The sequence below is a fragment of the Prionailurus bengalensis genome, chromosome D1 (genome assembly GCF_016509475.1).
Source record: "Prionailurus bengalensis isolate Pbe53 chromosome D1, Fcat_Pben_1.1_paternal_pri, whole genome shotgun sequence".
NCBI classification, from domain to species: domain Eukaryota; kingdom Metazoa; phylum Chordata; class Mammalia; order Carnivora; family Felidae; genus Prionailurus; species Prionailurus bengalensis.
In genome coordinates, this window is record NC_057346.1 from 55,132,548 (window position 1) to 55,153,762 (window position 21,215).

General features: G+C 38.7%; 1 protein-coding gene across 3 annotated transcripts in view; it reads left to right on the plus strand.

The window, feature by feature from the left end:
- The window catches only part of GDPD4 (glycerophosphodiester phosphodiesterase domain containing 4), a 157,529-nt gene that overhangs the window by 131,418 nt on the left and 4,896 nt on the right, over positions 1-21,215 (plus strand). For all 3 annotated transcript variants that reach the window (XM_043580148.1, XM_043580150.1, XM_043580149.1), the window contains 2 exons: positions 2,853-2,935; positions 3,671-3,717. In XM_043580148.1, the coding sequence (XP_043436083.1) occupies positions 2,853-2,935; positions 3,671-3,717 (130 nt within the window). The remainder of the gene's footprint in view (positions 1-2,852; positions 2,936-3,670; positions 3,718-21,215) is intronic.

Here is a 21,215-nt window from a genome sequence, read left to right on the forward strand (position 1 = left end):
GCAGGTCCCTTGGCATAGGTGAAGCCTTGCTACTTGTCTGTGCTTGTATAATTTTCCTTCATATGTGTACTATATGTTTTTCTAACATTTTCTTTTAAAAAGTTGATTACAAAGTAAATCTGTTAATTATATGAAATTTAATCATTACAAAAATACATAAATCAGAAAGCAACACCCCACTCCGTAATCCTATCCCCTAAGTCGGTAATGTTTCAAAGTTGTCCCTTTCCATATATTAAATGAAATTTTATTAAATAAAGCTTTTTATTTTAATACTTGAATTAATACTATTTGAATTGATAATAAATTCATGTGATTCAAAATTCAAAAACTATAAAGTTTTCTTTTATGCCTTTCTCCTATGCCTGGCTTTTTTTAAAGGACCCATCGCCTCTTTGTTCAGGAAAATCCAAATCTTGGCTCTACCACTTACTGTGTAAATTTGGAAATGTTAGTTAACCTGTCTGTGCCTCAGTTTATTTATTAGTAAATTAGGGATAATGATATTAAAACAGAAGTATTTTTATCCACCATAGTCTAGTCTGATCACTGGTCTGTTAATTGAAAAAGTTAAAGTGGGAAATCATCTATCTATCTATCTATCTATCTATCTATCTATCTATCTCTTTCACAGTCGATCAGCCTTTACTACTTAAAAACAGACAGCTGAAATGTAGTGTCTCAAACAAATATTTTTTTGTTATATCCTTTATGATAGTTCAATGGTCTTCTGGTCTGAGCCAGCTTGGTCTAGGATGGCCGCATTCTTATGTCTAGTGTCTTACCTGGGATGACTGATGTCTCTGTTCATGTTGTCAGTCATCCTCAAGGAGGCCAGCTTGAGCATGTTCACCTGGTGGCAGTGGATTCCCAGCTGCACGAGAGGTCAAGCCCTAATGCACATGCAGTTTTCAGGGTTTTTTAGGTGTGATATTTGCTTATGTTCCATTGGCCAAAGAAAATTACATGGCCAAGTCTAGATTCAAGGTGGAATAGTGGAGAAATAGACTTCATTTCTTGATGGGGAGGAACAACAAAATCACATTGCACACAGACCTGCATTTTTGGAGGAATGTTGTGGTCATTTTTATAAACAATCTGTCACATACATACTTCACACATTTTATTTTAATTTAAAATATTCATTTACCTTGTAACAGAGAGTCAGGGTCTTTGAGGTTACTTTAGCTGATTGAATACTGTATTCACTTGCTTATTTAAACGCTGAATAAACCAGCTATGACCTCTAAGTTGTGTTTCTTTAAACAACAAAGTCATTGGGAGAAAACAGTCTGAATGAGGGATTTACCCAGATTTTCATAATCCTTTTACCCTAGTCTCTCACAGTGTTTCACTCACACCTCATTCAGTTGCAGTTTATTTTTTAATGACCTGTTCTTTCTTCATTGAGATTTTCAAAGCATTGGCTTAGTTTTCTTAAAAATGACATACTTCTTTTTCACTTAGATTTAAGTGACATTTAATTACACTGCACAGTTATAACAAGTACAACTGTTCTAAGCCATTTAAGGAGAAAGAACGATTGATTCTTTTTAAGGATTTTTTTAAGGTTTATTTATTTTGAGAGGGAGACAGAGGGAGAGGGATAGAGAGACAGACAGACAGACAGACAGACAGTCAGACAACAGCAGGGGAGGGACAGAGAGAATCCCAAGCAGGCTCCAAGCTGTCAGCAGAGCCAGACGCAGGACTCGATCCCATGAACTGGGAGATCGTGACCTGAGCCAAAATCAAGAGTTAGACACTTAACCAACTGAGCCACTCAGGCGCCCCAAGAACAACTGATTTTTAGTAAATGGACAGCTCGCCTCGTGGGCATTCTGTAGCAGGCCAAGCTATCAGTCAGTTTCCCAGAGGGGATTAAGAGCCTGGGTTTAGTGGAAGTTGGTTAAATGTTTTCTACTGTACCTGCTTAGTGGGCTGTGGTGAGCATGAAGTGTGAAAACACCTTTAAAGTGCTTAGAATACTTCCTTAGCTCTTATGATGCTAATTAATTAATTGTTAGTTGTTGTCATCATGACCATTAGTGTTACTGTCATTATTAATGTTAGTATTCACTCCACAGAAAGACCCTGGGATAAGGTGAGGAATGGCTCAAGAAAAAAAAAGTCCCAGACCCAACAGAGAGGGAACAATGGAGTTGGAAAGGGAGGATCAAATCAGGGAATTACAAAACTCACACAAGAGGACCAAGGAGATGGAGCTCTGGGTAATGGGTGATTCAGGCAAGGAGCATGGAGAAGGGGGCACATTAGCTAAGGGGGAGTTCTAATTTCAGCATACTTATTTGAAACATGACGATTTAGAACAAAAATTCCTAGATTCTAGCTCACAGTCCAGTTGCTTCAGCATCATCCGAGAAGCAGATGAAAATGCAGAAATGGTAGTTTCTGAGATATGTAGTGAGACCTAGGACGCTGTATTACTCAAAGGTGTCCAGGTATGCTTGGATGTGCAGCCAGATTTGGGAAGCAGTACTATGAAAACACAGAGGGGTAGAAGTCAAGAAACTTGAGCTATATGGAGTCCTAGGTCCAGAATAGACTTGCTCTGTGACTTCTCTGGGACTCCTCTGAGGGTTAAGGGAGATAAAGAGTATGAAGTGCTTTGTCCCGTGTAGAGTCCCCTGCACATCTAAGGGGTGATTGTTAGGATATCAGCAGGTACTCTCTGTGTTTGAGACCACCACATCAGTCAAAGTTTCTTTACCTGCTCAGCCTTTCCCCTGCTCTTCCCCCAACCCTGGCAGGAGAGCATAGGACTTGGCCCATGTGATCTGAAATCCTTTCCAACTGTAGTTTTTTAAACTGTTTTGTTTTCTGTTTTGCAGACACCAGGTTACTATATGTTCATGTGGCTTCTCATGGATAGTGTTTCTGCAGTTCTCATTTTTGCCATATTTTATTTTCATTGGTAAGCATATAGTTGCTATTTTAAATGAATTTTTCCCAAGATAAAAGTGTAAGTAGTTCTTATGTAAAGCTCAGAAAAAAACACTTAGACTCTTCCTGTAATTCCACATGGCAGGCTCTCAGGAAGACAGTGTTTGTACTTTGAACCTGTCATTTCTTCTCATGCTGCCTGTAGCTGCTCACACCCTTTCTGCCACCTCAACACAGGACGGTATTCTAAGGATATGGACTCTCACTGAAGCCTAGTCAAATCCTGTTACTACAGATTCATTATAGACCAGTTAGAAAAGGACAAGGGTTGAAGGTTGTACAGAACAAGTGCCTCAACTTCCCACCTTCCATGAAACAAAGCAGGTTCACAAACTGGGAAGCCTGGGTTGTAGCCCTGGTTATGGTCCTCAGTTGCTGGGTGAACTGCTTCTTTCTAGGCTATAGTCTTATTATCTGTCCAAGTTGACATTTGAGAATCCTTGCAGGGCAAATGCTATAGGATTGCAAGATTCAAGGTGGGAAAGGGAACATCCAGGTAGCAGAATTTTAGCTAGAGGAGTCCATAGTTGTTTGACCTCATCATGCCCATCATTTCTTCATTTGTGAGTTATCCTTTAAAGAAGAAAGTATAAACCCTGTACTTAAGTGAGAATTTGGATAATGTTTCTTTTCTGCCTATTGCCTTGGATTATTGTCTTTTTTGGAAGAGGCCTGTGAGACTCATGGGTGGTCTGTTTCCTTCTAGGTGGAGAGAGAGCAAAAAAGAAATGTTCAATAACAGCATTCACACAGGTAAAGTCAGAGGCTTAGCCTTCTCCTGTCTCTTCATCCTTACCCGTTGCCTCCAGGATGTGGGGCCTGCTTTTCATGTCTCTGACAAGAACTGAGAGAGTCTGTGGAAAGTGGGAGGTGGGGACCAGGGATAAGTTGGGAAATATAGGCTGGAAAGCCCTTGACATCAGGCTTCATTTTGGACTTTATCCTTTGGAGTGAGGCCTCTTGGAAGATTTTGAGCATGGGTGCTGATTTGTTCACTTGTTCATATATTAATTCATCACACAGTTATTGAGTACCCCCTTTGTGCCAGGCATTCTGAGAAGGGCTGAAGATAACTGAAAGCTGTCTATGGAGGTGGCCCAAGGGAAGGGAGGGCTGACACCCAAAGAAGAGTGAGGAAGGAAGCAAAAGTAGAGCAGTTGACACCATTGGTCCAGGCACCAAGGTCCAGCTACCATAGTATCTGCCATGCCGGTGAGAGATGAATGTGTTTTATGGGCCTTCAGTTGTGGGTGATGTATGTTGGAGGGTGGAGGGAGAAAACTGCAGAGATCCTGAAATGCTGGACTAGAGTCTAGGCTCTGCATATAAGTAATCAAGAGATGGCAAATGAGCTTTGAACACGGGAGCAATATGCTTAGATTTCTGTGTAAAGGGATAGAATAACAGAATACCTCTTATTTAGAAGAATAACTCAGGGACTGAGGAAGTGAGATAGGCCCAGTAAGGGGAAGGGAAGCTAGATTTTATTTTTCAGGAGGCTGTGGGGATAATAACACAGTGAGTAACTGGTTGGAAAGCCAGTGCAATGTCAAAGGATAAGCCAATTGGAGGCAAAGAACTGTGCGATACACAATACAGTTTTCTTCCACAGTTCCTGGAGCCTTAGGTAAAGTTGGTACAGTCACAGAATCATGAGTTAATTTCATTTCTCGTGGATAGTGGTGAAGATCCTGAAACACCGTGCACCAGCTGGCAGAGGGTTGAACTGATAGAATACTTTAAGAGTTGCAGGAATGGATCCACAGGGACCATGAAAAAATAAGTTCAGAAACCTGAATAAATTAAGTGGAGGGCAATCGTCTTTAATACTGTGAAACTGAAGGATCAAACTAAGTTCACCCAAATCTCTTAGATCTCAGAAAGATCTTAAGTAATTTTTGAGTTATATGGATTTTAAGATCACTCTGCTTACTGTTAATAAGTCTGAAGGCTTTATTCTAGCTACCTTATGATTTTCAATAGTTGTATTAGTAACTATAATAACTAAATACCACAATTTGGATGGCTTACACAACAGAAATTTATATTCTCAGTTCTAGAGCCTAAAAGGCCAAGATCAATGTGTGAGCAGGTTTGGTTTCTTCTGAGGCCTCTCTCCTTGGCTTGCAGGTAGCCATCTTCCTGCTGTGTCCTCATACAGCCTTATCTCTGTGCGCACATGTACACTCAGTGCCTTTCTGTGTCCACATTTTCTTTTCTCCAATCATATTGGATTAGGCCTGATTTTAATCCCTTCTTTAAAGGCCCTATTTCCAAATATAGTCCAGTTCTGAGGTACTGGGGTTTGGGGCTTCCACGTGTGAACTTGAGGGGCCCAAAATGTAGCCCAAAACAGTAATAGAGCCAGGAATTGGAAAAACAACAACAACAACACATGAAAATGATGATGAAAGTATGGATGGGAGAGAAAGTTTTGAAGGAAAATTCAAAGAATGTATATGTATGAATGAAGGAAAAATTACTTAGTTAAATTGACCCCAACTCCCTACCATATTGAAATGATGATAAGAAAATAAGGTGAATAAAAAATTAAGAATTTTTCTTGTTTTTTTTTTTTTTTAAGTTTTTAGTTGTCTGTTACAGAAACCAATTTTCCCTGATCTAAGCAGAAAAAAAATGTATTGAAAGGCTGTTTGGGTGCCTCCAAGAGATACCTAGAAGGTACAGGACCAAGTTTAGAATCAGGGAAGGTACAGGGAAGACTGAAGCCAAAACCACAGCCCAGATCCACTGGGGCTGAAGAGAATAGAACCCCAGACACTAAGTACAGTATCACATCTTGCACCACAACAACCTCCAGGATGGGCATGTACTGGTGCAACTGCTGCTGCCACCATAAGGCATTCATCTTTCTAGCTTTAGGATGTATTTTTCAACACTGTAAAGAAGTCAGTCCTTTGTCTTCTGCCTCATATAGTTTCTTATGAAAGGTCTTACCAAAAAAAAAAAAAGTCTTCCATTTTATCTTTGTTCCTCTACTTGTAATATGTCCTTTTTCTCTAGCTGCTTTTTAAGATTGTTCTTTTTATTACTGGTTTTCAATAATTTGATTATGGTTTACTTTGTTGTATATGAGTATGTGTGTGTCTATCTATCCTGCTTGGGGTTCGCTGAACTTTTAGATCAGTCAGTATAATTTTCATCAAGTTGATACATTTTCAGTCTTCATTTTTTCAAATATTTTCTTGCTCCTACCCTCTTCTGGGGTTCCCAATTACATAGATATGAGAAAGTTTGATATTATCCCATTGGTTGCTGAGACTCTGTTTGTTGTTATTTGTAGCCTATTAATTTCTCTGCTTCCTCTTGAGTAGATTCTATTTCTGTATATATTAGTTTTTTATTGCTGTGTAACAAATTGCTGCAAACCTAGCAGCTTAAAATAATACAAATTTATCATCTCACAGTTTCTGTGGGCCATGGGTTCAGGCATGGATTAATAGGGTCCTCTACTTAAGAGTCTCCCAGGCTAAAATCAAGGTATCAGCCTAGACTACAATCTCATCTGAGACTAGTTGTTGGAAGAATTTAATTCCTTACTGAATTGTAAGTGGTAGAACTGAAGTTGTTTCTGTTTCCTTGATGACTGTTGGCAGGGTTTGCTCTGAGTTCCTAGAGTCCACCTTCAGGTCGCAGCCATATGGCCCTCTGACAACATGGCAGCTTACTTATTCAAAATCAGCAGGAGAATATCTTATAGCAGATAGATTCAGGAAAAAGAGACCAAAGGAAGTAAAATAACAGACAAAACAAACAGAAAACAAGTTGATACATGGTAGTCTTAAATCCAACCATTTATTAATTACATAAAATATAAATGGAGCAGATACATCGAAGTAGGGATTGTCAGACTGGATAGAAAAAAGCAGGACCTAACCATATGTTGTCTACAAGAGAAATATTTAAGGGGCGCCTGGGTGACTCAGTTAAGCGTCTAACTTCGGCTCAGGTCATGATCTCACCATCAGTGAGTTTAAGCTCCACGTCAGGTTCTGTGCTGACAGCTCGGAGCCTGAAGCCTGCTTCAAATTCTGTGTCTCCCTCTCTCTCTGCCCCTCCGCTGCTCCTGCTCTGTCTCTCTCAAAATAAAATAAAAACATAAAAGTTTTTTTAAAAGAAATATTTAAATAGACAACAAAAGATTAAAAATGAAAGGATGGGAAAATGATATGGCATGGAAAAACAGTAAGCATAAGATATAACATCTGAAAAAAATAGACTTCAAAACATGGAGCGTTACTGGAAGCAAAGATTTCGTAAATGATGAAAAGGTCAGTATAGCAAGAAGCATTATAATTAGAGCTCTGTATAAACTTCATACATGAAACAAAAACTGAAAGAGAGAAATAATGCTTGGGCATTTTACCATTCCTCTCTCAGTCCCTGCAAGAACAATGAAACACAAAAAATAAAATCAGAAAGGTTATTGAAGTCTGAACAACACTTACAGCCACATGGACCTAACTGACATAAAACATTATACACAACAACTGCAGACTATATAATATTTTCAAATGTACATGGCATATTGCCAAAATAGACCACATGACAGGCCATAAAACAAGTCTCAATACATAAATTTAAGAAGACTGAAATCTTAAAGTATGCTCTGTGACCATAACAAAATTAAATTAGAAATGAGCTTTAATATGGGAATGAAAGCTGGTGTAGCCACTCTGGAAAGCAGTATGGAGGTTCCTCAAAAAACTGAAAATAGACTACCCTGCGACCCAGCAATTGCACGACTAGGCATCTATCCACAGGATACAGGTGTGTTGGGGCGCCTGGGTGGCGCAGTCGGTTAAGCGTCCGACTTCAGCCAGGTCACGATCTCGCGGTCCGTGAGTTCGAGCCCCACGTCAGACTCTGGGCTGATGGCTCAGAGCCTGGAGCCTGCTTCCAATTCTGTGTCTCCCTCTCTCTCTGCCCCTCCCCCCTTCATGCTCTGTCTCTCTCTGTCCCAAAAATAAATAAACGTTGAAAAAAGAAAAAAAAAAGGATACAGGTGTGCTGTTTCGAAGGGACACATGCATCCTCATGTTTATAGCAGCACTATCAACAATAGCCAAAGTATGGAAAGAGCCCAAATGTCCATCGATGGATGAATGGCCAAAGAAGAAATGGTATATCTATACAATGGAGTATTACTCAGCAATCAAAAAGAATGAAATCTTGCCATTTGCAGCTACGTGGATGGAACCAGAGGGTATTGTGCTAAGTGAAATTAGTCAGAGTAAGACAAAAATCATATGACTTCACTCCTATGAGGACTTTAAGAGACAAAACAGATGAACATAAGGGAAGGGAAATAAAAATAATATAAAAACAGGGAGAGGGACAAAACAGAAGAGACTCATAAATATGGAGAACAAACTGAGGGTTACGGGAGGGGTTGTGGGAGGAGGGATTGGCTAAATGGGTAAGAGGCACTAAGGAATCTACTCCTGAAATCATTGTTGCACTATATGCTAACTAATTTGGATGTAAATTTTAAAAAATTAAATTAAAAAAAGAAATGAGCTTTAATAAAATACTAGGTAAGTCTCTAAATGTTGGAAATTAATGTATTTCTAAACATCAAGTTGATTTATCAAGGGATAAATCACAAGAGATTTAGAAAATATTTTAAAAGGTAATGCATATACAATAGTGAAATTTGTGGGGTGAAACTAAAGCAGGACTTGGAAATTTGTAACTTTAAATTTTATTTTTTTTATTTTTATTTTAAAAAAAAATTTTTTTTTCAATGTTTATTTATTTTTGGGACAGAGAGAGACAGAGCATGAACGGGGGAGGGGCAGAGAGAGAGGGAGACACAGAATCGGAAACAGGCTCCAGGCTCTGAGTCATCAGCCCAGAGCCTGACTCGGGGCTCGAACTCCCGGACCGCGAGATCGTGACCTGGCTGAAGTCGGACGCTTAACCGACTGCGCCACCCAGGCGCCCCTGTAACTTTAAATTTTAGAATGAAGAAAGCTTAATATTGATAAGGTTTCTACCTCAAGAATCTAGAAAAAGAAGAATAAATTTTTCCCCAAGTAAAAGGAAGGAAAGAATAAAGATAGCAGGAATCAATGAAATAGAAGATACCCCAACAATAGAGAAAATGAAAAAAAGTAAAAGTTAATTTTTTTATTTATTAAATATATGAAATTTATTGTCAAATTGGTTTCCATACAACACCCAGTGCTTATCCCAAAAGATACCCTCTAAAATACCCATCACCCACCCTCCCCTCCCTCCCACCCCCCATCAGCCCTCAGTTCTCAGTTTTTAAGAGTCTCTTATGCTTTGGCTCTCTCCCACTCTAACCTCCTTTTTTTCCCCTCCGCCTCCCCCATGGGTTCCTGTTAAGTTTCTCAGGATCCACATAAGAGTGAAAACATATGGTATCTGTCTTTCTCTGTATGGCTTATTTCACTTATCATAACACTCTCCAGTTCTGTCCACGTTGCTACAAAGGGCCATATTTCGTTCTTTCTCATTGCCCTGTAGTATTCCATTATGTATATAAACAACAATTTCTTTATCCATTCATCAGTTGATGGACATTTAGACTCTTTCCATAATTTGGCTATTGTTGAGAGTGCTGCTATAAACATTGGGGTACAAGTGCCCCTATGCATCAGCACTCCTGTATCCCTTGGGTAAATTCCTAGCAGTGCTATTGCTGGGTCATAGGGTAGGTCTATTTTTAATTTTTTGAGGAACCTCCACACTGTTTTCCAGAGCGGCTGCACCAGTTTGCATTCCCACCAACAGTGCAAGAGGGTTCCCGTTTCTCCACATCCTCTCCAGCATCTATAGTCTCCTGATTTGTTCATTTTGGCCACTCTGACTGGCGTGAGGTGATATCTGAGTGTGGTTTTGATTTGTATTTCCCTGATGAGGAGCGACGTTGAGCATTTTTTCATGTGGCTGTTGGCCATCCAGATCTCTTCTTTACAGAAGTATCTATTCATGTTTTCTGCCCATTTCTTCACTGGATTATTTGGTTTTTGGGTGTGGAGTTTGGTGAGCTCTTTATAGATTTTGGATACTAGCCCTTTGTCCGATATGTCATTTGCAAATATCTTTTCCCATTCCGTTGGTTGCCTTTTAGTTTTGTTGATTGTTTCCTTTGCTGTGCAGAAGCTTTTTTTCTTCATGAGGTCCCAATAGTTCATTTTTGCTTTTAATTCCCTTGCCTTTGGGGAGGTGTCAAGTAAGAAATTGCTGTGGCTGAGGTCAGAGAGGTCTTTTCCTGTTTTCTCCTCTAGGGCTTTGATGGTTTCCTGTATCACATTCAGGTCCTTTATCCATTTTGAGTTTATTTTTGTGAATGGTGTAAGAAAGTGGTCTAGTTTCAACCTTCTGCATGTTGCTGTCCAGTTCTCCCAGCACCATTTGTTAAAGAGACTGTCTTTTTTCCATTGGATATTCTTTCCTGCTTTTTCAAAGACTCGTTGGCCATACATTTGTGGGTCTAGTTCTGGGGTTTCTATTCTATTCCATTGGTCTGTGTGTCTGTTTTTGTGCCAATACCATGCTGTCTTAATGATTACAGCTTTGTAGTAGAGGCTAAAGTCTGGGATTGTGATGCCTCCTGCTTTGGTCTTCTTCAAAATTACTTTGGCTATTCAGGGCCTTTTGTGGTTCCATATGAATTTTTAGAGTCCTTGTTCTAGCTTTGAGAAGAATGCTGGTGCAATTTTGATTGGGATTGCATTGAATGTGTAGATAGCTTTGGGTAGTATTGACATTTTGACAATATTTATTCTTCCAGCCCATGAGCGTGGAATGTTTTTCCATTTCTTTGTATCTTCTTCAATTTCCTTCATAAGCTTTCTATAGTTTTCAGCATAGAGATCTTTTACATCTTTGGTTAGATTTATTCCTAGGTATTTTATGCTTCTTGGTGCAATTGTGAATGGGATCAGTTTCTTTATTTGTCTTTCTGTTGCTTCATTATTAGTGTATAAGAATGCAACTGATTTCTGTACATTGATTTTGTATCCTGAAACTTTCCTGAATTCATGTAACAGTTCTAGCAGACTTTTGGTGGAGTCTATCGGATTTTCCATGTATAATATGTCATCTGCAAAAAGTGAAAGCTTAACTTCATCTTTGCCAGTTTTGGTGCCTTTGATTTCCTTTTGTCGTCTGCTGATGCTGGAACTTCCAACACTATGTTAACAGCACTGAGAGTGGACATCCCTGTCGTGTTCTTGATCTCAGGGGAAAAGCTCTCAGTTTTTCCCCATTGAGGATGATGTTACCTGTGGGCTTTTCATAAATGGCTTTTATGATGTTTAAGTATGTTCCTTCTATCCCGACTTTCTCGAGGGTTTTTATTAAGAAAGGATGCTGAATTTTGTCAAATGCTTTTTCTGCATTGATTGACAGAATCATATAGTTCTTATCTCTTCTTATATTAATGTGATGTATCACGTTGATTGATTTGCAAATGTTGAACCAGCCCTGCATCCTAGGAATGAATCCCACTTGATCATGGTGAATAATTTTTATATGCTGTTGAATTCGATTTGCTAGTATCTTATTGAGAATTTTTGCATCCATATTCATCAGGGATATTGGCCTATAGTTCTCTTTTTTTACTGGGTCTCTGTCTGGTTTAGGAATCAAAGAAATATTGGCTTCATAGAATGAGTCTGGAAGTTTCCTTCCCTTTCTATTTCTTGGAATACCTTGAGAAGGATAGGTATTATCTCTGCATTAAACGTCTGGCAGAACTCCCCTGGGAAGCCATCTGGTCCTGGACTCTTATTTGTTGGGAGATTTTTGATAACTGATTCAATTTCTTCGCTGGTTATGGGTCTATTCAAGCTTTCTCTTTCCTCCTTATTGAGTTTTGGAAGTGTGTGGGTGTTTAGAAATTTGTCCATTTCTTTCAGGTTGTCCACTTTGTTGGCATATAGTTTTTCATAGTATTCCCTGATAATTGCTTGTATTTCTGAGGGATTGGTTGTAATAATTCCATTTTCATTCATGATTTTATCTATTTGGGTCATCTCCCTTTTATATTTGAGAAGCATGGCTAGAGGTTTATCAATTTTGTTTATCTTTTCAAAAAACCAACTCTTGGTTTCATTGATCTGCTCTACAGTTTTTTTAGATTCTATATTGTTTATTTCTGCTCTGATCTTTATTATTTCTCTTCTTCTTCTGGGTTTAGGGTGTCTTTTCTGCTTCTATTTCCTTTAGGTGTTCTGTTAGATTTTGTATTTGGGATTTTTCTTGTTTTGAGATAGGCCTAGATTGCAATGTATTTTCCTCTCAGGACTGCCTTCGCTGCATCCCAAAGCGTTTGAATTGTTGTATTTTCATTTTTGTTTGTTTCCATGTATTTTTTAATTTCTTCTCTAATAGCCTGGTTGATCCATTCATTCTTTTTTTTTTTTAAGATTTTATTTAAAAAAAATTTTTTTTTTAATGTTTATTTATTTTTGAGACAGAGAGAGACAGAGCATGAACGGGGGAGGGGCATAGAGAGAGGGAGACACAGAATCGGAAGCAGGCTCCGGGCTCTGAGCCATTAGCCCAGAGCCTGACGCGGGGCTTGAACTCACGGACCGTGAGATCGTGACCCGGGCTGAAGTCGGACGCTTAACCGACTGAGCCACCCAGGCGCCCCTCCATTCATTCTTTAGTAGGGTGTTCTTTAACCTCCATGCTTTTGGAGGTTTTCCAGACTTTTTCCTGTGGTTGATTTCAAGCTTCATAGCATTGTGGTCTGAAAGTATGCGTGGTATGATCTCAATTCTTGTATACTTATAAAGGGCTATTTTGTGACCCAGTATGTGATCTATCTTGGAGAATGTTCCATGTGCACTTGAGAAGAAAGTATATTCTGTTGCTTTGGGATGCAGAGTTCTAAATATATCTGTCAAATCCATCTGATCCAATGTCTCATTCAGGGCCCTTGTTTCTTTATTGACCTTGTGTCTAGATGATCTATCCATTGCTGTGAGTGGGGTGTTAAAGTCCCCTGCAATTACCACATTCTTATCAATAAGGTTGCTTATGTTTGTGATTACTTGTTTTATATATTGGGGGGTTCCCGTATTCGGCGCATAGACATTTATAATTGTTAGCTCTTCCTGATGGATAGACCCTGTAATTATTATATAATGTCCTTCTTCATCTCTTGTTACAGCCTTTAATTTAAGTTTGTCTTATATAAGTTTGTCTTATATAAGTATGGCTACTCCAGCTCTCTTTTCACTTCCAGTAGCATGATAAATAGTTCTCCATCCCCTCACTTTCAATCTGAAGGTGTCCTCAGGTCTAAAATGAGTCTCTTGTAGACAGCAAATAGATGGGTCTTGTTTTTTTTATCCATTCCGATACCCTATGTCTTTTGGTTGGCACATTTAGTCCATTTACATTCAGTGTTATTATAGAAAGATATGAGTTTAGAGTCATTGTGATGTCTGTAGGTTTCATGCTTGTAGCGATGTCTCTGGTACTTTGTCTCACAGGATCCCCCTTAGGATCTCTTGTAGGGCTGGTTTAGTGGTGATGAATTCCTTCAGTTTTTGTTTGTTTGGGAAGACCTTTATCTCTCCCTGTATTCTAAATGACAGATTTGCTGGATAAAGGATTCTCGGCTGCATAATTTTTCTGTTCATCACATTGAAGATTTCCTGCCATTCCTTTCTGGCCTGCCAAGTTTCAGTAGAGAGGTCCATCACGAGTCTTATTGGTCTCCCTTTATATGTTAGAGCACATTTATCCCTAGCTGCTTTCAGAATTTTCTCTTTATCCTTATATTTTGCCAGTTTCACTATGCTATGTCGTGCAGAAGATCGATTCAAGTTACGTCTGAAGGGAGTTCTCTGTGCCTCTTGGATTTCAATGCCTTTTTCCCTTCCCCAGATCAGGGAAATTCTCAGCTATTATTTCTTCAAGTAACCTTCAGCACCTTTCCCTCTCTCTTCCTCCTCTGGAATACCAATTATGCATAGATTATTTCTCTTTAGTGCATCACTTAGTTCTCTAATTTTCCCCTCATACTCCTGGATTTTTTTTATCTCTCTTTTTCTCAGCTTCCTCTTTTTCCATAATTTTATCTTCTAGTTTACCTATTCTCTTCTGCCTCTTCAATCCGAGCTGTCTCCATTTTATTTTGGAGCTGGTCATCTCCATTTTATTTTGCAGCTCATTTATAGCCTTTTTTAGCTCCTCCTGGCTGTTCCTTAGTCCCTTGATCTCTGTAGCAATAGATTCTCTGCTGTCCTCTGTACTGTTTTCAAGCCCAGCGATTAATTTTATGACTATTATCCTAATTCACTTTCTGTTATATTGTTTAAATCCTTTTTGATCAGTTTGTTAGCTGTTGTTATTTCCTGGAGATTCTTTTGAGGGGAATTCTTCTGTTTCATCATTTTGGATAGTCCCTGGAGTGGCATGGAACTGCAGGGCTCTTCCTCTGTGCTGTCTGGAATAACTTGCGTTGGTGGGCAGGGCCGCAGTCAGACCTGATGCCTGCCCCCAGCCCGCCTCTGGGGCCACAGTCAGACTGGTGTGTATCTTCTCTTCCCCTCTCCTAAGAGCGGGATTCACTGGGGTGGCATGGCCCAACTGGGCTACTTGCACACTGCCAGGCTTGTGGTGCTGGGGATCTGGCATATTAGCTGGGGTGGATCGGTAAGGTGCACAGGGGCGAGAGGGGTAGGCTCAGCTCGCTTTTCCTTCAGTGATCCACTTTGGGAGGGTCCCTGTGGCAGCGGGAGGGAGTCAGACCTGCCGCCGGAGGGATGGATCCGCAGAAGCACAGCGTTGGGTGTTTGCATGGTTCAAGCAAGTTCCCTGGCAGGAACTGGTTCCCTTTGGGATTTTGGCTGGGGGATGGGCGAGGGAGATGGCGCTGGCAAGTGCCTTTGTTCCCTGCCAAGCTTCACTCTGTCGTCCAGGGCCCAACAACTCTCCCTCCCGTTGTCCTCCAGCCCTCCGCTCTCTGAGCAGAGCTGTTAGCTTATAACCTTCCAGATGTTAAGTCCCGCTTGCTGTCCGAACACACTCCATCCGGCCCCTCCGCTTTTGCAAGCCAGGCTCGGGGCCTCTGCTTGGCTGGCGGGCTGCCCCTCCACCCCAGCTCCCTCCCGCCAGTCCGTGTAGCGCGCACCGCCTCTCCACCTTTCCTACCCTCTTCCGTGGGCCTCTCGTCTGCACTTGGCTCTGGAGAATCCGTTCTGAGTAAAAGTTAATTTTTTGAAAAGATTAACAAAATTTATAAACTCTGAGCAAGATGAGAAAGGGAGGGAAAGGAAGAGAGAGAGATTGATTGCTGATACGATGAATGAAAAATGGATTATCTGTCCGTATCCTAGACATAAAAAGGAAAATTAGGAATATTTTTATGCCACTAAAATTTACAACTTAAGTAAACTAGAGAAATCCCTTGAAATAAACAGCTTACCAGAACTAAAAGAAGAATAAATAGCAATTTTTAATAACTCACCTTCAGAATCAACTGCATATCCCAAAAACCTCACCAAAAGGAAACGTCTAGGCCCAGAGAATTTTCACTGGTTAATCAAATATTAAATAATGCTAATTTTATACCAACTCAGAAAAAAAGGAAGAGGAACACTACCTAGCAGATTTTTGAGGCCAACAATACCCTCCTATAAAAACTGACAAAGATATTACAATAACTAAATTTATACACCAATATCATTATGAACTTAGACCTAAAAATTCTTAGCAAAATGTTAGCAAATTGAATACATCAGTATATAAAAAGGATAATATGTCATAAGTAAGTAGGGTTTATCCCAGTAGTACAAGATGAATATATCATTTGAAAATTAATATAATCGACTGAATTAATAAAATAGAAATAGTATATTTGACAGAAGTAAGCACCCATTTATGATAAAAAAAAAAAAAAGCTCTGGGAAAACTAGTAGAATTAAACTTCGTCAATCTGATGGAAAACATTTACAGGAAACCTACAGTCAATATCATTTTTAACGGTGAAACGATGAATGTTTTTCCCCTAAGATCAGAAATAAGGCAAGGGTATCTGCTCTCACCACTTCTGCTCAGCATTGTGGAAATCCTAACTAGTTTGGTAAGATAAATAACAGGCATAAAGGAAGAAATAAAAAAAACTCCTCATTTGCAGATTAATTACATAAAAATTCTAGACTTCCCAGGACAGTGGAGTAGGAGAACCCTACAGTCACCTTGTCCCATGGACACAACCGGTTAACACTCATGCCAGTGTAAATAATCCAGAAAATGTCTCAAAGACTGCCAGAACAAACTTCACAACTAAATATAGAGAAGAGGGTAGGAAGGGCAAAGATATAGTGTGATTTAGATGGGTTTAACCACCAGAAAGAGGGAGCTATGGGTGTGGAGAGGGGAGAAAAAACAGACTATCACACCCAGAAGTCTGGACAGGGAAGATGAATCCCATAACATTTGGTGTTGAAAACCAGAGGGGCTGGATTTCATGAGTTCTTCTAATCAGTGAGACTTAAAGCCTGGAACTTTAAAAATCAGCAGGCTTGGCTCTAGGAGAGCCAAGAGGGCAATAGGAAACTGAGTCCCCACCCTTAAAGAGACAGGACAACACATAGCCCACAGGGATACAGCATAGAAGCAGCAGTTTGAAAAACACTGGGGGCATAGAGGGAGTGTTATTTACTAATCTCAGAGTTCACTGAGGGACTTCTCCAGTAACAAAGGAGCTGGCAGGCATTATCTCCCTCCCTTGCCCCACTTAGCATAAACACATAGCCACCTATGCGAACCAATGTGGCACCAGCATTCACTAGCTAATTTGCTTATACTACACCCCATCCCCTCAAGCCAGGCTTGCCTCAGTCCTGGTGTTGCTGTTCCCCTCCCCCAGAAGACCAGCACAAATCTTGCCAACACATTTTCCAACTATACACTTTGTAGGGCCTACATCCAGTGGAGGCTGGTGATCTCCCATGGGTGATTGTCACACCTTATTAAAACTGTGCCCCCAGCCCACACGTGCTTTGTGAAGCTGACTGGGTTCTGTTTCTGTGATGGCTATGCTTGCCCTGTGGAAGAGGACTAGCACCACCTTGTTAAATTGTGTACCCTACCCACTACTTTCAGGAGCAAGAGACATAGCTGACTTACCTAACACAGAGAAACAGACAAAACTTGACTATATATATCACTATATATATATATATATATATATATATATATATATATACACACACACACACATATATATATCACTATATAGTGATATATATAGTGATATATATATAGCGATATATATAGATAGATATAGTGATATATATATATACAGTGATATATATATATATATAAATATATATATATATATATATAGTCAAGTTATATATATATATATATATATATTAAAGACAAAAAGAAAAAGAAAAACAGACACAGAAAGTTAGACAAAAATGAGACTGAGGAATATGTCCCAAATAAAAGAGTGGGACAAAATCACAGCAAGAAACTTAAGGGAAATGGAGATAAGTAATATGCCTGATAGAGAACTTAAAGTAATGATCATAAAGATACTCAATGGACTTGAGAAAAGAGTAGAGGACATCAGTGAGACCCTTAAAGAGATGAAAAAAAAAGAACCAATCAGAAATAACACAATAATTGAAATTTAAAATAAACTATGGGGCACCTGGTTGGCTCGGTCAGTTAAGTGTCTGACTTTGGCTCAGGTCATTATCTTGCAGTTCATGGGTTTGAGGCCCATGTCAGGCTCTGTGCTGACAGCTTGGAACCTGGAGCCTGCTTCAGATTCTGTGTCTCCCTCTCTGTGCCCCCCCTGCTCATGCTCTCTGTCTGTCTCTCAAAAATAAATTAACATTAAAAAAAAAAGTAAACTAGATGAAATAGATAGTAGGCTAGAAGCAGCAGAAGAATGGATCAGTGACCTAGAAGATAGTGTAATGGAAAATAATCAAGCTGAACAGTTAAGAGAAAAATATTGTGCAAAATGAGAATAGACTTAGGGAACTCAGTGACTCCATCAAGTGCAATAACATTTGCAATGTAGGGATCTCAAAAGAAGAAGAGAAAAGAGGGCAGAAAATTTATTTGGAGAAACAATAGCTGAAAACTTTGTGAATTTGGGAAAGAGAACAAATTCAGATCCAGGAGGCACAGAGATCCTGCAGCAAAAATCAACCCAAGGAGGTCCATAAGACACATAGTAATTAAAATGGCAAAAGACAGTGATAAAGAATTTTAAAAGCAGTGATAAAGAATTTTAAAAGCAAGAGAAAAGAAAACAGCTACATAGAAGGAAAGCCCCTTAAGGCTATCAGTGGATTTTTCACCAGAAACTCTGCAGGTCAGAAGGGAGTAGTATAATACATTCAAAGTGCTGAAATGGAAAAATCTGCAGCCAAGGATACTGTATCCAGCAAGGCTATCATTCAGAATAGAAGGAGAGATAATGAGTTTCCCAGACAGACAAAAGTTAAAGAAGTTCATGACCACTAACAAAATCTCATCCTTTTGCCAAAATCTCATCCTTTTGCCAAAGTGGTGGAGTATGTAATTGGTAAACCATAAATCCTGTGGTGAATCGTGGTGTGATTTAAAGCTTTCACCATGTTATATTTTCTTTTGAGACATTAATTTAGTAATTTTATATTTGGGAAAATAAAGGTTTTTAATTTTAATTTTATTTAACTAGAATCTCTGCCCTGCTGTAAGTAAACATTCTGTACCACATCTGTATTAAAAATAACATTGCTGATTTAAAAAAAAAAAAATATTAAAGGGGACTCTTTGAGTGGAAAGGAAATGACCATTAGTAAGAGTTAATAGGAAGCACAAAAGCAGTAAAAATAAGTATGTATGTAAAAATCAGTCAAGAGGCTCACAAAATGAAAGGATGTGAAGTATTATACCATATACCTAAAACATGGGGAGGAGAGGAGTAAAGAATGGGTCAAACTTAAGTGACCATCAACTTAAGCAGAAGATATTATATACAAACCTAATGGGAACAACAAATGAAAAACAAGTAATAGGCAAAAAATAAAAAAGAAATAAATCTAGGTATATCTCTAAAGAAAGCCAACTTATGGTGAGAGAAGAGGGCAAGTGAAGAAACAAACAGAGAAGATCCACAAAAACATATAACAAATAACAAAATGGCAATAAATACATTCCTGTCAATAATTATGTAGTCTGTAAATGGACTAATTGCTCCAATCAAAAGACATAGTTTGTTGGAATAGATAGAATAAGAAAAAGACCCATCTATATGCTGACTACAAGAGACTCACTTCAGACCTAAAGACACATGCAGATTGAAAGTTAGGAGATGGACATATGTGGAATTTGAGAAACTCAACAGATGAACGTAAGGGAAAGGAAGGAAAAATAAGATTTAAAAAACCAGAGAGGAAGGCAAACCATAAGAGATTCTTAAAAATGGAGAACAAACTGAGGGTTGTTAGAGGAGGTTGGTGGGTGGGTGGGTGGGGAGCGGGTTAAATGGGTGATGAGCATTAAGGAGGGCACTTTCAGGATGAGCATTGGATATCATATGTAAGAGATGAAGCACTGGGTCCTACTCCTGAAGCCAAGGCTACATTGTATGTTAACTAACTTGAAAATTTAAAAAAGGTGAGGAAATGGAAGAATATTTATCATGCAAATGGATATGAAAAGAAAGCCGAGGTAGCAGTATTTATATCAATCAAAACTTTAAAACAAGGACTGTAACAAGAGACAAAGAAGGACACTATATGAACATTAAGGGGATAATACAACAAGAAAACATAATAATTGCAAATATTTATGCATCCAACATGGAAGCATCCAAATATATAAACCAGTTAATAACAAATATAAAGGAACTAGTCTATAGTAATACAATAATAGGGAACATTAACACCCGACTTACAACAATGGACAAGTCCTCTAAACGGAAAATCAATAAGGAACAGTGGTTTTGAATGACACACTGGACCAGATGATTTAATAGATATATTCAGAACATTCATCCTAAAACAGAACACACATTCATTTCAAGTGCACATGGAACATTATCCAGAATAGATCACATATTAAGTCATAAAACAATTCTCAACGATTTCAAAAAGAAGTTATACCACACATCTTTTCTGACCACAACGTGATGAAACTAGAAAGCAACCACAAGAAAAAAAATCTGGAAAGAACACAAATAGGTGGAGGTTAAATAACATGCTAGTAAACAATGAATGGGTCAAGCAAGAAATCAAAGAGGAAATAAAAAAAATACATGGAGACAAATGAAAATGGAAACACAACAATCCAAAATCTTTGGGATGCAGCAAAAGTGGTTCTAAGAAGTTTATAGCAATACAAGCCTACTACCTTAAGAAGCAAGAAAAATCTCCAACAAACAACCTAACCTTACACTTAAAGGAGCTAGAAGAACAACAAACAAACAATAAACAAACAACAAACAAAACCCAAAACCAGCAGAAGGAAGGAAATAATGAAGATTACAGCAGAAATTAATGATATAGAAACTGAAAAAACAATGGAACAGATCAATGAAGCCAGCTGTTTCTTCGAAAAGATCAACAAAATTGATAAACCTCTAGCCAGACATATTTTAAAAAGAAAGAAAAAAAAGAGGACTCAAAATCAGAAATGAAAGAGAAATAACCAACACCATGGAAATATAAAGGACTGTAAGAGAATATTATAAAAAAAGTACATTTCAAAAAAACCTGGACAACCTAGAAGAAATGGATAAATTCCTAGAAACAGATAACCCACCACAACCAAAGCAGGAAGAAATGGAAAATTTGAACAGACCAATTGCCAGCCATGAAATTGAATCAGTAACTTAAAAAACTCCCAACAAACAAAAAAATCCAGGACCAGACAGCTACACAGGTGAATTCTACCAAACATTTAAAGAAGACTTAATACCTAATCTTCTCAGACTATTCCAGAAAACATAAGAGAAAGGAAAACTTCCTAATTCTTTCTATGAGTCCAGCATTACCCTGATACCAAAACCAAATAAAGACACACACACATACACGCATGTGTGCACACGCGCACACACACACACACACACACACACACACCTAAAAAAAGAGAAAAAACTAAAAAAGAAAACTACAGGCCAATATCCCTGATGAACATAGATGTAAAAGCCTCAACAAAGTACTAGCAAACTGAATCCAACAATATATTTTTAAAAATTATTCACCACAATCAAGTGGGATTTA